The sequence below is a fragment of the Scomber japonicus genome, chromosome 10, assembly GCF_027409825.1.
Source record: "Scomber japonicus isolate fScoJap1 chromosome 10, fScoJap1.pri, whole genome shotgun sequence".
In the NCBI taxonomy this organism is placed as follows: domain Eukaryota; kingdom Metazoa; phylum Chordata; class Actinopteri; order Scombriformes; family Scombridae; genus Scomber; species Scomber japonicus.
The window spans coordinates 33,439,017-33,454,081 of record NC_070587.1 but is presented as its reverse complement, the minus strand read 5'-3'; the positions used below and the strand labels follow the sequence as shown (position 1 = coordinate 33,454,081).

Genomic DNA, 15,065 nt, shown 5'->3' with positions numbered 1-15,065 from the left:
GACCCCGTGTGTTGTGCCCCCCCCCCCCCCCCACTTCTCAAACCAAAGTTACACCCTTGCATACACAACATATTATGTTCTATATATGAGCACTACATACCAGAAAAGAAAGTTAAAAGAAATATTGAAGTTTACATTTGGATGGACCAGATCTCACCAGAGCAAAAGACAACATAACACCAGTTATGTGTCTATCATTATGAACCAGAGGGGAATGTTTGAATGTGCTTTCATCACGCAGTAAATGACGTCAGCATCCAGGTATCATTTTGTTTTGGGCTGACCTCAAACAGCTGGTTACTCAGGTTTATAGTTGATATAAGCACTATATAATGTAAACACACATATATATATATATATATATATATATATATATATATATATATATGGCCATGTATACACCATATAGTATATAAATATATGACCATGTTTATAGTATGTATATATATATGTATACTACATAGTGTAAACATGGCCATATATATATATATATATATATATATATATATATATATATATATATATATAATAAACATCTTAAAATTAAAACAATGTGAATAATTGCATTGCAGGTTGATTTAAGGTGTGCCCACACATGTTCTGCTTGTGCTCCTAAAAATTTCAGTCAGGGGCTCCAGTGCTCCTAGTAAATAAAGTTAGTCTGGAGCCCTGAACTCACTTATATTTCCCTTCTCTCCTTAATGTTCTGTTTCTCTCTCTGTAGCTAAAAGTCAAGATAAGTGAACCGTCTGCTTTAAAGTTAGTCAGTTTGACAGAGTGAAACTTTGCTTGACTAAACAGGCATCATTTTGCCTCTGTTGGCATTTCTATCTTCTACATCTGCTAAACTTCTGCTAATCATAATGTAAAATTCTTCTCAACTTTACAGAATCACTTCACAGCTCAAAGTGTGAGCAGAGAAGAAAAACTCTAGTACTTGAATGCACATATAATTCTCACATGTGATTCTGTGTCCTTGTATGTATATTTTAGTACAAATACATCTTCCAATCCTTTTAATAGATGTGTGATACACATGAATAAATACATAAATAAATAAACATTTTCCTGAGGTCTAGACACCACCAGACCTGTCCCACCAGCAGATGGCAGTATGGTGTCACTGGAATAGACCAGTAGCAGTGACTTTTACACAGTCCTGCAACATTGTCCATCATCGGTTGAGAAAACTGGATTTATTTTTTTAAATTAGACTTTTGACTTCATCAGTGTGCTTTAACTATTATTCTATTGATTTTTTACTACATTAAATCTGTTTTAGTCATCAGAACATGCTGTGTTTGACCATCAATTTTATAATTCCATTAATTCATGACCATAAAACAATACTAAGAATATAAACAACTTCTTTAAGTGATCAGAGTTTGCCTGACAAAGCTATGAATGGAAATAATACAAACCTCATCAGTCCATGGCATGTTGAAACCCTTTAGTGTACAAGTTAACATAATAAATGACCTCCTTGGTGGAAGTACTTCAACTGTAACTTACTATATGTACAATGGTTGAAGGTTAAACTGCAGAGTTTTGAGAAGTTGAGGGATAGATTTGGTTTAGATGAACATGAACAATATCGCTACCTGCAAATAAAGGATGATACTGATACTACTAAACTGATACTGATAATGAGGTTGTTGAGGTAAAAAATGCAGAGTAATCTCAGTCAAAGTTTGATGTCATGTAGAAAGTCTTCCTCCCTTTATATCAAAGAAAAATGGGAAAAGGAATTAAAAGAACCGATAACAGAGGAAGAGTGGTTTAATATTTGTAAAACACAGTGCACGTCCACTAGCTCCAGGATCTGGAGAGAATTCAACTGGAAGAATATGGTCAGATTTTTTATAACCCCCAAGATTAGAAAAGGGGCGGTGTCTATTCAGCAGCCATGCTGGAGAGCGTTTTTGTGGGGTTTACAAAAAATAATAGGATACGAGATACCAAAAACATGTAGGATACTCTACTTGGGGAATCTAACACAAGATACAATACAGAAAGAGGATGAGTATCTTGTTAAAGTATTGCTGTCAGCTAGTAAAAAAATTACAATTACCACAATGTGGTACAAAATAGACCCCCCCCCCCAATGGAGGAGCAGTGGATGTGCACTGTGGAAGAGATTTTTGTAATGGAGAAAATTACACATAAACTGAGACTACAGGAGACACAATTTGAGGATAAATGTGGAAAATGGACTGATTACAAAAGACGAGAAGAGGACACCACCATTACCACTTAACAATAAGGACATTGATATAAGGATGAGTGTTTAACTATGTATGTATGATGTGCCCTGACACTCTAATTGTTGAAAGAAAATTTGAATTAAAAAAAATAAGTTACAAAAAAAAACAAAACTGTAACTTACTATATGTGGGATTCCTCTTTTCAAGATGATGCAGTACTCGTCCTTCTTGTACTTGGGACTTTTATCTTGGCCTCTCCATCTGTTGTCTGAGTCCCTGTGGTCTGCATTCTTCTTGTAGTGCATGCATGCTAAAAGCAATCCAAGTATAAAAAAGGGACTATGAGTAGGCCTACAACACATGAGGATATCTAAAGTAAAAAGTAAGAGGCTTAAACATTGTGAAAAATGTTAATGGATAAAAGAAATGACTTCCCAAAAGTTTTAGTACCTATGAAGTATGATATGATAAAACAAGAAGCAGGGTTTCAACATGAACTCCATGAAACGTGACCAGCACAAAGGAAAATAAAAGTGCATTTTTATTGTTGTATATTACATGAATAATATTATATGAAGATTAATGTATGATTTTAATTTTTGCTTCTTTAGGAATGTCAAAACAGCTCTAGCAGCCTCTTTAATAATCAAAACAGATTTGTTACACTACTTTGGCTGTTTCTTTGTTGATAAAAATAAATCTCATATCTGTGATTTTTCATTCAAGAACAGTCATGAAAAAGTATGAAACAGTTTCAGGATGTCAGCTGCATCATTCACATGCTGTAGACTGACATGTAAATGTCTCACTTGGTCAAAGCTGTGCTGCATCTTCACAGAGGGAGCTGGACACTTTTGGGGACGACCTCATCGTGATGGTGGTGGTGAATATTCTGCACATGGTTGGTGATGGAATTGCACTGAGCTCCTTCACCACTCTCTCTCCAGTGCAGGTGGTTTAAGATGTTTTTCTCCTCACCGCCACTTTCCTCCCTGAGTGTGTCCAAATTCTTGGACAGGCCTTTAAAAAGGGTGAATTCAAATTGTGACTGAGATACATTTCTATTACAATTAAATGATAAATACTGTAAATTTGATGTTTTCACTTTTTATCAGTTAACCCATCAATAACCAAAATGTATGAAAAATATGTTAAATTCAAATAAACACAAAAACATGATCAATTTACACAGTTCAATATAAACTGTGTAGAACAGTGCAACTACTGGCTCAATCTCACTGTTGCGTCTTGTTGCCTGTCTCAGTATCCTAACGTGTGATTCTTTGAGCAGTTATCCGGTTGCCATCCATGATTCCATCACTTCTCCCTGGTCTGCTGAACTCCGCTCAGTCCTGTGCTCCAGCCAGACTCACCTGACAGAAGTCCCGCTCTGTCCTACCACTGGATTCAAGGAAAGAGACACTCACCTTCATGGATCCAGCCGGTCCTGCCTTGACCACTCTGTTGTCAATAAACCTGTTTGGTTTTTGTTTTGTTCACCACCTAACCTCTGAGTCCAATGTGGGTCTGAACAATAGACATTATGAATGAAGAGAGGGAGCACTGACACTGAAAGCCGGTGACTCTAACCAGTAAAACATTATTTTCTGATTGTTTCACCGCTTGATTTGGTGTAAATATGTCCTTATCAAGCCTCTGAATCCAGATGGTTACTGTGTGGGACTTGTTTGTTTTTGTTTAGTTTAATAGCTTCACCAGAATACTGACATGCGCACTTCATCTTTCAGTTGATGGGAGGTAACGGCTCCGTGGATTCACACACATTATGTTACAGGGAGAAAACTACGACAGAGTTTAACTATTCATTTCAGATTAATTCCTTCTTCTTTTGTCCTAATTCATGACACAACACTTAAGGCCACACTTTACCTTTATATCTTCGGTTGCCAGTCGTCCTCAGCGAAAACTAAAGGGTAAAAACAGCAGGGAGATAGAGAGCACTGTTATCACTAATAAAAACATAACATAATAACATAATAACCAAAACATAGTAAACAACGGTCCAAATATTTCCAGACGAGGGAGCTAATGTCCCAGAGTTACTATAATTAAATTAACATTACACCAAATGTCTATTAGGAGTTAAAATTAGCGCTTAAACCTGCCGTTATTTGCCGTTAACGTCCGTTATCTCTGTAGCAAACTCCTCACTTCAGCTACAAAAACAAACAAATGATAACAGCACTTAAAAGTAACGTTGTTTGGTCCGTGTGGTTCAATAATATTAACTACATATCAAAAAAGTCATTCTTAATTGACAAAATTTGACATATTAACACTTACCTTTACTGAGTCAGTGGGAGACTTCAGAGTGACGTAGCTCCAGGTTCAACGGCAGCTTCCTGTGTTACGGTAATTTCACAATAAAATTCTGAATACGGTATGATATTGTAAAACTTCACAGTAAAAGCATGTAAAGTGATAATACATCTAGTGAAATCTCGGAAATAATTTACAGTGTGGTCACCATCATCTATTAATCAAACTGTTATGGTCTTCTTGAGTAAACTTTAACTTTTATGCTTTTTTGGTTTAGATTGTATTCTGTAATTTAATTTAAGGTGGTGTGCACAAACCTGTTTGTAATGATGAACTACGTGCCTGCGTACAGCGTGACATGCCAGTTTTGCACCCGGTCTTGTTGTCACCGGGACGGTATAAAAGCACCGCCTCCTCTTCTCCCAGTCACAACAGCACTTCCAACGAGAAGAGACATCACTGCTTCACACTCCAAACAAGAGAACTACAACTACTGAGAAAAATGGACCCTTGTGAATGCACCAAGAGTAAGTTAAACAGAAAGCTGTCGTTGGTTTTAATGTTTGGTTTAGTGTTGTTTTGAGACCAGTTGTCGTATATATTCCTAAAGCTTGACCTGTTCTCTTATTTTCAGCTGGAACCTGCAGCTGTGCTGAATCCTGCACCTGCACAAACTGCTCCTGCACCTCCTGCAAGAAGAGTAAGTCACATTACATCTATACTCACACATCTGTCAGCTGGTGACTGAATCCAGTCAAGGTGACTCTTCATGCATTTTTTTTTTTCTGTCTAAGACTGAGTCGTCTAAATGTATAGTTGGCCATGCTTTTAATGCTGCCTCTCTGCTAAAGATGTAGAAACCAGGTGGCTGTAATTGGCTTAATTGGCTACATCAGGGAGGTCTTGTCTAGTCCACCTCAACACTAGTTGTGTATTATCCTCACCCTGGACTTACAGGGTAGCTTCAACTACTGCTTTTTTTTTTTCAGGAACAGATTAATCATAGGATTAACTGTTTTGTTTTTCCCTGTTGCAGGCTGCTGCTCATGCTGTCCATCTGACTGCAGCAAGTGTGCCTCTGGCTGCGTGTGCAAAGGGAAGACCTGTGATACCAGCTGCTGTCAGTGAAGAGCCTGCATCAGCAGCACTCCATGTCCATGTGATGGAGCCTGTGTGAACTATCTGGCAATCTGATTTGTTGCAACAACTGAGAATTGTCATCACTTTGATTTGTACTCTTCTTCAATAATGAAAAATGTTTAACATAGCTGTTGTACTCATTTTGCTTAAAGTGGGTTAACGAGGTCATGAAACTAAGGTTACAATATGTAGGCAGTGTATAAAGCTGAAGCAGTAAGTCAAGACCTGACTTGCTTTTTAGTTCCTGTCAGGGATGGAGCAGTGAGAAAATGAGGACACAGGAATATAAATTCAAAAGAATAGGCTTTTATTTATCCAAAAAATGAAATCTTCTACAAAAACCAAGGCAAACTATAGAAGTCAACAAAAGATAACTTAACTCAATATAACAACAAAGAACTGAGGTGTTAACTGAACAGACCTCTGGAAACAACATAAGGGTATATATGTATATGTGTGTGTGTGTTAGTGGCTTAGCCAAACCAAATAGTACCGAGGGGAAACCAAAATGGATGCCAACTGCAACTAAATACAAAGCAACCTAACTAAACCCCAAATCCCCCCATGGCGCAGTAGGAAGTAGTCCAGCCTGACTAATTTGGCTTCCCTTGAGCACTCTCCCTTAGCCCCGCATTCTGGTCCACCAGGAAGAGACCTCACAGTAACTGAAACAATAGAGATTATTAATACAGCAGAAAATTCAAGATAAACAAACTTCTAAATCAAAACAACTGATATTAAGTAATGTTAATTGTTTGGTGTGGTTGGCTGCAAATGAAATGAACCTGTATAGGAAATCAAACTAAAGTGGAGTGTGAGGTGGATTAGATTATACCATTGTGTGGCTGTGGCCATCACAGTTCCTTTAAACATAAGTTGACTTCAGCTCAAGTGCATTACAGTACAGTGAACCAGCATGCATAATACACCAGGGGGATATTCCAGAAAGCAGGTTATATGGAAAACTCAGTAAGTTAACCCTGAGATGAGGAAACTCTGTTCCAGAAAGAGAGGTAACTGAGACTCTGAGTCAGTCACCATGGTAACTGACTCTGAACATTTTCTTTAAGAAACCCTGAGTTTCTACCTGAAGCCAGCTACCAGACATGGATGGTCCATTTCTTCACAATCTGATAGATATCAAGGTAGAATTAATTGTCAATGCCTAATGTCTGGAGATGCAGTATCACTGTTCATTACACTCAATCATTTCTTAACATTCTCCGGCCATATCTACCTTATTTTTAAGAAGTATTATATTGTACACATCGTCACATTTAAGTCTTAAAATCAATGACTCCAATATGTATAATAGTTAAAATAGTATGAAGTGTTAATCTACTAAGCAGGATATTAGATGAGAGGACATATGTGTTGAACAGCTTTCTGTTGGGGGTTTAAGTTACTACATGTTGAAATAACCACTGAATTAATATTTACATTAATAACCTACAACTATGAATAAAACCAAAGCAAGGTACAATCATAAACTGCAAAATGTGCCTTACTTTTCTGAATTACTTGCTAGTATAAATTCTACTTTATACATAAGAAGACAGCTGGGTCTTTGACAGAGTGTCATCAACCTGTCATATAGGTATGACATCTACATCTGCTTAGTAGTAGCATTGAGAAGCCGCCCCACTCTTCTTTACCAGCACTATTTTATATCTTAAGATAGAGTAGATATCTGCTTGTTTTTTCTTCTTCTTACACTTCAATTACAGGTTTCATCCTGGGCAACAAAGTGTGCTTTGTAAACATATGAAACTGTATTTTATTTGTTTTTATTGATGAAATGGTCAAACATCCATCCATCCATCCATCCATCCATCTTCTTCCACTTATCCGGGGTCGGGTCACGGGGGCAGCAGCCTAAGCAGGGAAGCCCAGACTTCCCTCTCCCCAGCCACTTCGTCCAGCTCTTCCCGGGGGATCCCGAGGCGTTCCCAGGCCAGCAGAGAGACATAGTCTCTCCAGCGTGTCCTGGGTCTTCCCCGGGGTCTCCTACCGGTGGGACGTGCCCTGAACACCTCACCAGGGAGGCGTCTGGGAGGCATCCTGATTAGATGCCCGAACCACCTCATCTGGCTCCTCTCGACGCGGAGGAGCAGCGGGTCTACTCCGAGCTCCCTCCGGATAACTGAGCTTCTCACCCTATCTCTAAGGGAGAGCCCAGCCACCCTACGGAGGAAGCTCATTTCGGCCGCTTGTACCCGTGATCTTGTTCTTTGGGTCACTACCCAAAGCTCATGACCATAGGTGAGGGTAGGAACGAAGATCGACTGGTAAATCGAGAGCTTTGCCTTTCGGCTCACCTCTCTCTTCACCACGACGGATCTGTGCAGAGTCCGCATTACTGCAGACGCCGCACCGATCCGCCTGTCGATCTCCCGCTCCATCCTTCCCTCACTCGTGAACAAGACCCCGAGGTACTTGAACCCGACCCGAAGAGTGCACTCCACCCTTTTCCGGTTGAGGACCATGGCCTAGGATTTGGAGGTGCTGATTCACATCCCGGCCGCTTCACACTCGGCTGCGAACCGATCCAGTGAGAGTTGGAGGTCACGGTCTGATGAAGCCAACAGGACCACATCATCTGCAAAAAGCAGTGACCCAATCCTGAGGTCACCAAACCGGACCCCCTCCACACCCTGGCTGCGCCTAGAAATCCTGTCCATAAAAATTATGAACAGGATCGGTGACAAAGGGCAGCCCTGGCGGAGTCCAACCCTCACTGGAAACAAGTCCGACTTATTGCCGGCAATGCGGACCAAGCTCTGACACCGGTCATACAGGGAACGGACGGCCCTTATCAGGGAGTCCGATACCCCGTATTCCCGGAGAACCCCCCCAAGTATTCCCCGAGGGACACGGTCAAATGCCTTCTCCAAGTCCACAAAACACATGTGGACTGGTTGGGCAAACTCCCATGCACCCTCAAGAATCCTGCAGAGGGTATAGAGCTGGTCCACTGTTCCACGGCCTGGACGAAAACCGCACTGTTCCTCCTGAATCCGAGGTTCGACTATCCGACGGACCCTCCTCTCCAGCACCCCCTAATAGACCTTACCAGGGAGGCTGAGGAGTGTGATTCCCCTGTAATTGGAACACACCCTCCGGTCCCCCTTCTTAAAAAGAGGGACCACCACCCCAGACTGCCAATCCAGAGGCACTGCCCCCGATGTCCACACGATGCTGCAGAGTCATGTCAACCATGACAGCCCCACAACATCCAGGGCTTTGAGGAACTCGGGGCGGATCTCATCCACCCCTGAGGCCCTCCCACCGAGGAGCTTTTTAACCACCTCGGCGACCTCCGCCCCAGAGATAGGAGAGCCCACATTCGAGTCCCCTGGCCCTGCTTCCTTACCGGAAGGCGTGTCGGTGGGATTGAGGAGGTCTTCGAAGTATCCCTTCCACCGATCCACAACGTCCCGAGTCGAGGTCAGCAGCGCACCGTCCCCACCGTACACAGTGTTTACGGTACACTGCTTCCCCCTCCTGAGACGCCGGATGGTGGTCCAGAATCTCTTCGAAGCCGTCCGGAAGTCTTTTTCCATGGCCTCACCGAACTCCTCCCACGTCCGGGTTTTTGCCTCAGCGACCGCCCTAGCTGCGCCCCGCTTGGTCTGCCGGTACCTGTCTGCTGCCTCCGGAGTCCTACAGGCCAAAAAGGACCTATAGGACTCCTTCTTCAGCTTGACGGAATCCCTCACCGCCGGTGTCCACCAGCGGGTTCGGGGATTGCCGCCCCGACAAGCACCGACCACCTTGCGGCCACAGCTCTGGTCAGCCGCCTTAACAATGGAGGCACGGAACATGGCCCACTCGGACTCAATGTACCCCGCCTCCCCTGGTACATGGTCGAAGCTCTCCCGGAGGTGAGAGTTGAAACTCTCTCTGACAGGAGACTCTGCAAGACGTTCCCAGCAGACCCTCACAATACGTTTGGGCCTGCCAGGTCTGCCCGGCATCCTCCCCCACCATCGGAGCCAACTCACCACCAGGTGGTGATCAGTTGACAGCTCCGGCCCTCCCTTCACCCGAGTGTCCAAGACATGCGGCCGCAAGTCCGACGACACGACTACAAAGTCAATCATCGAACTGCGGCCTAGGGTGTCCTGGTGCCAAGTGCACATATGGACACCTGTCGTGGCCTTTCCTTCTGACTTTCAAAAGCCACATGAGAGGGTGAGGGGAGGTATTCGTACTGGAAAGAATTAGGCGTTGTCTTGTTTTCAAAAAAGGTTTACTTGTGAAACATAAACAAACAATATACATCCATTTCTTCCTTTTCTTTCCTTTACTTTCTGTTCTTTCCGTTCTTTCCGTAGAAAAACTGTCTCCAGCTCACCGCTCTCATCTAGACTGCTGTTTGGACCATAGGCACAAACAACAGTCAGGATCCGTCCCCCCACCCGAAGGCAGAGGGTGGCCACCCTCTCGTCTACTGTGGTAAACTCCAACATACAGGCACCAAGCCGGGGGGCAATAAGTATTGCCACCCCTGCCCAGCGCCTCTCACCAGTGGCAACTCCAGAGTGGACGAGAGTCCAACCCCTCTCGAGAAGACTGGTTTCAGAGCCCTTGCTGTGCGTCGAGGTGAGGCCGACTATATCTAGCCGGAACTTCTCAACCTCACGCACCAGCTCAGGCTCCTTCCCCACCAGAGAGGTGACGTTCCACGTCCGTAGAGCTAGCTTCTGCAGCCGAGGATCGGACCGCCAAGTTCCCCGCCTTCGGCCGCTGCCCAGCTCGCGCTGCACCCGACCCCTTTGGCCCCTCTCACTGGTGGTGGGTCTGCGGGAGCGGGGTCCCATGTCCCCTCTTCGGGCTGTGCCCGGCCTGGCCCCATGGGCGAAGGCCCGGCCACCAAGCGCTCGCCTCCAAGCCCCACCCCCAAGCCTGGCTCCAGGGGGTGGCCACGGTGGCCCGCGTCCGGGCAAGGGACACAAAAAACCAAATATTTTACTCGTCATCGGGGTTTTCTGAGCTACCTTTTGTCTGGCCCCTCCCCCCGGACCTGTTTGCCATGGGAGACCCTACCAGGGGCATAAAGCCCCCGACAACTGAGCTCCTGGGGTCATTGGGACACGCAAACCCCTCCACCACGGTAAGGTAGTAGCTCAAGGAGGTAGCTTTCATGACGCTATATTAATTGTTACTTAATTCATGTGTTTAAATAAATAGCATGTTAGTATCATTGACAAACTGTGTGTGTGTGCAAGTTATTTCTGGTGTGAATACACTATAAGTTCCCTGACGCCTAGAATTCATGAGCCTAAAGATATCTGACTGATTCAGTAAATTGACCTTAATTAAATCTATTAAATTGAGTTATGGTATTTAATTAAGTATAATTAAATAATCATAACTTCCGGATCTTGCGTCCGGTGGTGCCCCTGATAACGAGGGTTTATTCAAATTCAGCTACACTTATGTCTGGAGATGCAGTATCACTGTTCATTACACTCAATCATTTCTTAACATTCTCCGGCCATATCTGCCTTCTTGTTATTTTTAAGAAGTATTTTATTGTACACATTGTCACATTTTAATCTTAAAATCAATGACTCCAATATGTATAATAGTTAAAATAGTGTAAAGTGTTAATCTACTAAGCAGGATATTAGATGAGAGGACATATGTGTTAAACAGCTTTCTGTTGGGGGTTTAAGTTACTACATGTTGAAATAACCACTGAATTAATATTTCCTTTAATAACCTACAACTATGAATAAAACCAAAGCAAGGCACAATCATAACCAGCAAAATGTGCCTTACTTTTCTGAATTACTTGCTAGTATAAATTCTACTTTATACATAAGAAGACAGCTGGGTCTTTGACAGAGTGTCATCAACCTGTCATATAGGTATGACATCTACATCTGCTTAGTAGTAGCATTGAGAAGCCGCCCCACTCTTCTTTACCAGCACTATTTTATATCTTAAGATAGAGTAGATATCTGCTTGTTTTTTCTTCTTACACTTCAATTACAGGTTTCATCCTGGGCAACAAAGTGTGCTTTGTAAACATATGAAACTGTATTTTATTTGTTTTTATTGATGAAATGGTCAAACATATCCTGCAAATATGCAGGTAAATCCCTACTGATGTGCTTAATTTACTAGGGCTGTCAAATGATTAATTTTTTTAATTTCAGAATTTCCATAGTTAATTGTGATTAATCACATTTTGAATTGCATGTTTAACCCTTAAACAGGCAGTGTGCACCAGGAGATAGACTCTTTAACATCCTGTTGAAGCTTGTGGTAGGTCTATACTTTGATAGAATTTATAGAAATCAGTTTAGAAACTAGTATGTGTGATATGACCAGAATGTATCACTTTTATGTTAAATAACACTTAGGTATTTTTATCATTACCACCATTTTATACCTTAATAAGGGCAACTCATCCTGGTGGAGATACAACTCATGAAATCCAAAATGTTGTAACAAACTGGGCATGTTACTGTTTTGTGTTATAAAATTTGAGAGTGTAAGCCAGTTTCTGTTCTCTTCAGTTAAAGTGCCGTTTTTCCCGCGCGTGTCTGAACGCATCTTGAGAGTGAGACTTGCAGCCAGCGTGCAGGTGTGTTGTTGTTAGCCTCTGAGAAGAAGACAGCAGCATGTGTGTGGCTAAGGAGCTACTACATTAGGTTTTGTTGTTTTGGCTACGGCCCACAGTAGCCGTGATAAAAAAGAAGAAAGAGCCAGCTAAACCGGCTAACGTCTGTGTTTATTGATGGACGTTACAATATATTAAAAATATGAGTGGAAATATTTTACTTAGATCTCATTTTCCATCCCTGCCTGTTGAAGGGTTTAAATCCTGTTTTACATTTGAAGGCAGTTTTAAGCCCATAATGTAAAGCATTTCTTACCAGAGTGTCTTAACTGGGAATCAATCATGGCTCTGCTGCGACTCCCACACTCCAAAATGGTCCTTTGGTGGAGCTGAGGCTGGCTTGGCTGCACCTGGGTGTTTAGCGTGGAGGTGCTAACTCAAACTCCACGTACTCCGGTGGTAGTTAAACTCCGTTTGACACAGGTTGCATTTTACTTTTGACTTGTCAACTGAAGCGTCTGGAAGTGTTTTAAAGTTAAAGCCGTTCAAAAGTCCAGTAGCTCTCTTACTTTCCATCAGCGCGGTAGGTTTACTGCAGGAGGCCACTTCAAAGCATAGCGCTACAGCTAGAGGAGCCGTCTACGGGTGAGTAGAAGGGACAAAAAGGCTTGCAACATTGAAATGCGATAAAGAAATAAACGCGTTATGGATTGCATTAATCTAATCACGATTAATGGTTAACCCTGACAGCCCTAATTGTGACCTTAGTTTCATGACCTCGTTAACCCACTTTAAGCAAAATGAGTGCAACAAACAGCTATGTTAAACATTTTTCATTATTAAAGAAGAGTACAAAACAAAGTGATGACAATTCTCAGTTGTTGCAACAAATCAGATTGCCAGATAGTTCACACAGGCTCCATCATATGGACATGGAGTGCTGCTGATGCAGGCTCTTCACTGACAGCAGCTGGTATCACAGGTCTTCCCTTTGCACACACAGCCAGAGGCACACTTGCTGCAGTCAGATGGACAGCATGAGCAGCAGCCTGCAACAGGAAAAACAACAGTTAGAAAATCCTATGATTAATCTGTTCCTGAAAAAAAAGCAGTAGTTGAAGCTACCCTGTAAGTCCAGGGTGAGGATAATACACAACTAGTGTTGCGGTAGATTAGACAAGACCCCCCTGATGTAGCCAATTAAGCCAATTACAGCCACCTGGTTTCTACATCTTTAGCAGAGAGGCAGCATTAAAAGCATGGCCAACTATACATTTAGACGACTCAGTCTTAGACAGAAAAAAAAAATGCATGAAGAGTCACCTTGACTGGATTCAGTCACCAGCTGACAGATGTGTGAGTATAGATGTAATGTGACTTACTCTTCTTGCAGGAGGTGCAGGAGCAGTTTGTGCAGGTGCAGGATTCAGCACAGCTGCAGGTTCCAGCTGAAAATAAGAGAACAGGTCAAGCTTTAGGAATATATACGACAACTGGTCTCAAAACAACACTAAACCAAACATTAAAACCAACGACAGCTTTCTGTTTAACTTACTCTTGGTGCATTCACAAGGGTCCATTTTTCTCAGTAGTTGTAGTTCTCTTGTTTGGAGTGTGAAGCAGTGATGTCTCTTCTCGTTGGAAGTGCTGTTGTGACTGGGAGAAGAGGAGGCGGTGCTTTTATACCGTCCCGGTGACAACAAGACCGGGTGCAAAACTGGCATGTCACGCTGTACGCAGGCACGTAGTTCATCATTACAAACAGGTTTGTGCACACCACCTTAAATTAAATTACAGAATACAATCTAAACCAAAAAAGCATAAAAGCTAAAGTTTACTCAAGAAGACCATAACAGTTTGATTAATAGATGATGGTGAGCACACTGTAAATTATTTCTGAGATTTCACTAGATGTATTATCACTTTATATGCTTTTACTGTGAAGTTTTACAATATCATACCGTATTCAGAATTTTATTGCATTTTATTATACTCCAATTATAATTTTATACTTGGAGCTGCCTCACTCTGAAGTCTCCCACTGTCAAATTTTGTCAATTAAGAATGACTGTTTTGATATGTAGTTAATATTATTGAACCACACGGACCAAACAACGTTACTTTTAAGTGCTGTTATCATTTGTTTGTTTTTGTAGCTGAAGTGAGGAGTTTGCTACAGAGATAACGGACGTTAACGGCTAATAACGGCAGGTTTAAGCGCTAATTTTAACTCCTAATAGACATTTGGTGTAATGTTAATTTAATTATAGTAACTCTGGGACATTAGCTACCTCGTCTGGAAATATTTGGACCGTTGTTTACTATGTTTTGGTTATTATGTTATTATGTTATGTTTTTATTAGCGATAACAGTGCTCTCTATCTCCCTGCTGTTTTTACCCTTTAGTTTTCGCTGAGGACGACTGGCAACCGAAGATATAAAGGTAAAGTGTGGCCTTAAGTGTTGTGTCATGAATTAGGACAAAAGAAGAAGGAATTAATCTGAAATGAATAGTTAAACTCTGTCGTAGTTTTCTCCCTGTAACATAATGTGTGTGAATCCACTGAGCCGTTACCTCCCATCAACTGAAAGATGAAGTGCGCATGTCAGTATTCTGGTGAAGCTATTAAACTAAACAAAAACAAACAAAGTCCCACACAGTCACCATCTGGATTCAGAGGCTTGATAAGGACATATTTACACCAAATCAAGCGGTGAAACAATCAGAAAATAATGTTTTACTGGTTAGAGTCACCGGCTTTCAGTGTCAGTGCTCCCTCTCTTCATTCATAATGTCTATTGTTCAGACCCACATTGGACTCAGAGGTTAGGTGGTGAACAAAACAAAAACCAAACAGGTTTATTGA

At 42.1% G+C, this 15,065-nt stretch overlaps 2 protein-coding genes across 2 annotated transcripts; one reads left to right on the top strand and one right to left on the bottom strand.

The window, feature by feature from the left end:
• Positions 1 to 4,947: 4,947 nt before the first annotated feature.
• On the top strand, positions 4,948 to 5,710 carry LOC128366255 (metallothionein A-like). Its single transcript, XM_053326937.1, has 3 exons — positions 4,948 to 5,011; positions 5,119 to 5,184; positions 5,521 to 5,710. The coding sequence occupies exons 1-3, from the start codon at positions 4,987 to 4,989 to the stop codon at positions 5,610 to 5,612; spliced, it is 183 nt and encodes a 60-aa protein (XP_053182912.1). The 5' UTR covers positions 4,948 to 4,986; the 3' UTR covers positions 5,613 to 5,710.
• Positions 5,711 to 13,057: 7,347 nt separating this feature from the next.
• Positions 13,058 to 13,825, bottom strand: LOC128366314 (metallothionein A-like). The gene is made up of 3 exons (XM_053326996.1): positions 13,754 to 13,825; positions 13,581 to 13,646; positions 13,058 to 13,247 (listed from the first exon to the last, which is right to left on the bottom strand). Exons 1-3 carry the CDS (start codon positions 13,776 to 13,778, stop codon positions 13,156 to 13,158), a joined length of 183 nt encoding a protein of 60 aa, XP_053182971.1. The 5' UTR covers positions 13,779 to 13,825; the 3' UTR covers positions 13,058 to 13,155.
• Between the last annotated feature and the right edge of the window lie 1,240 nt (positions 13,826 to 15,065).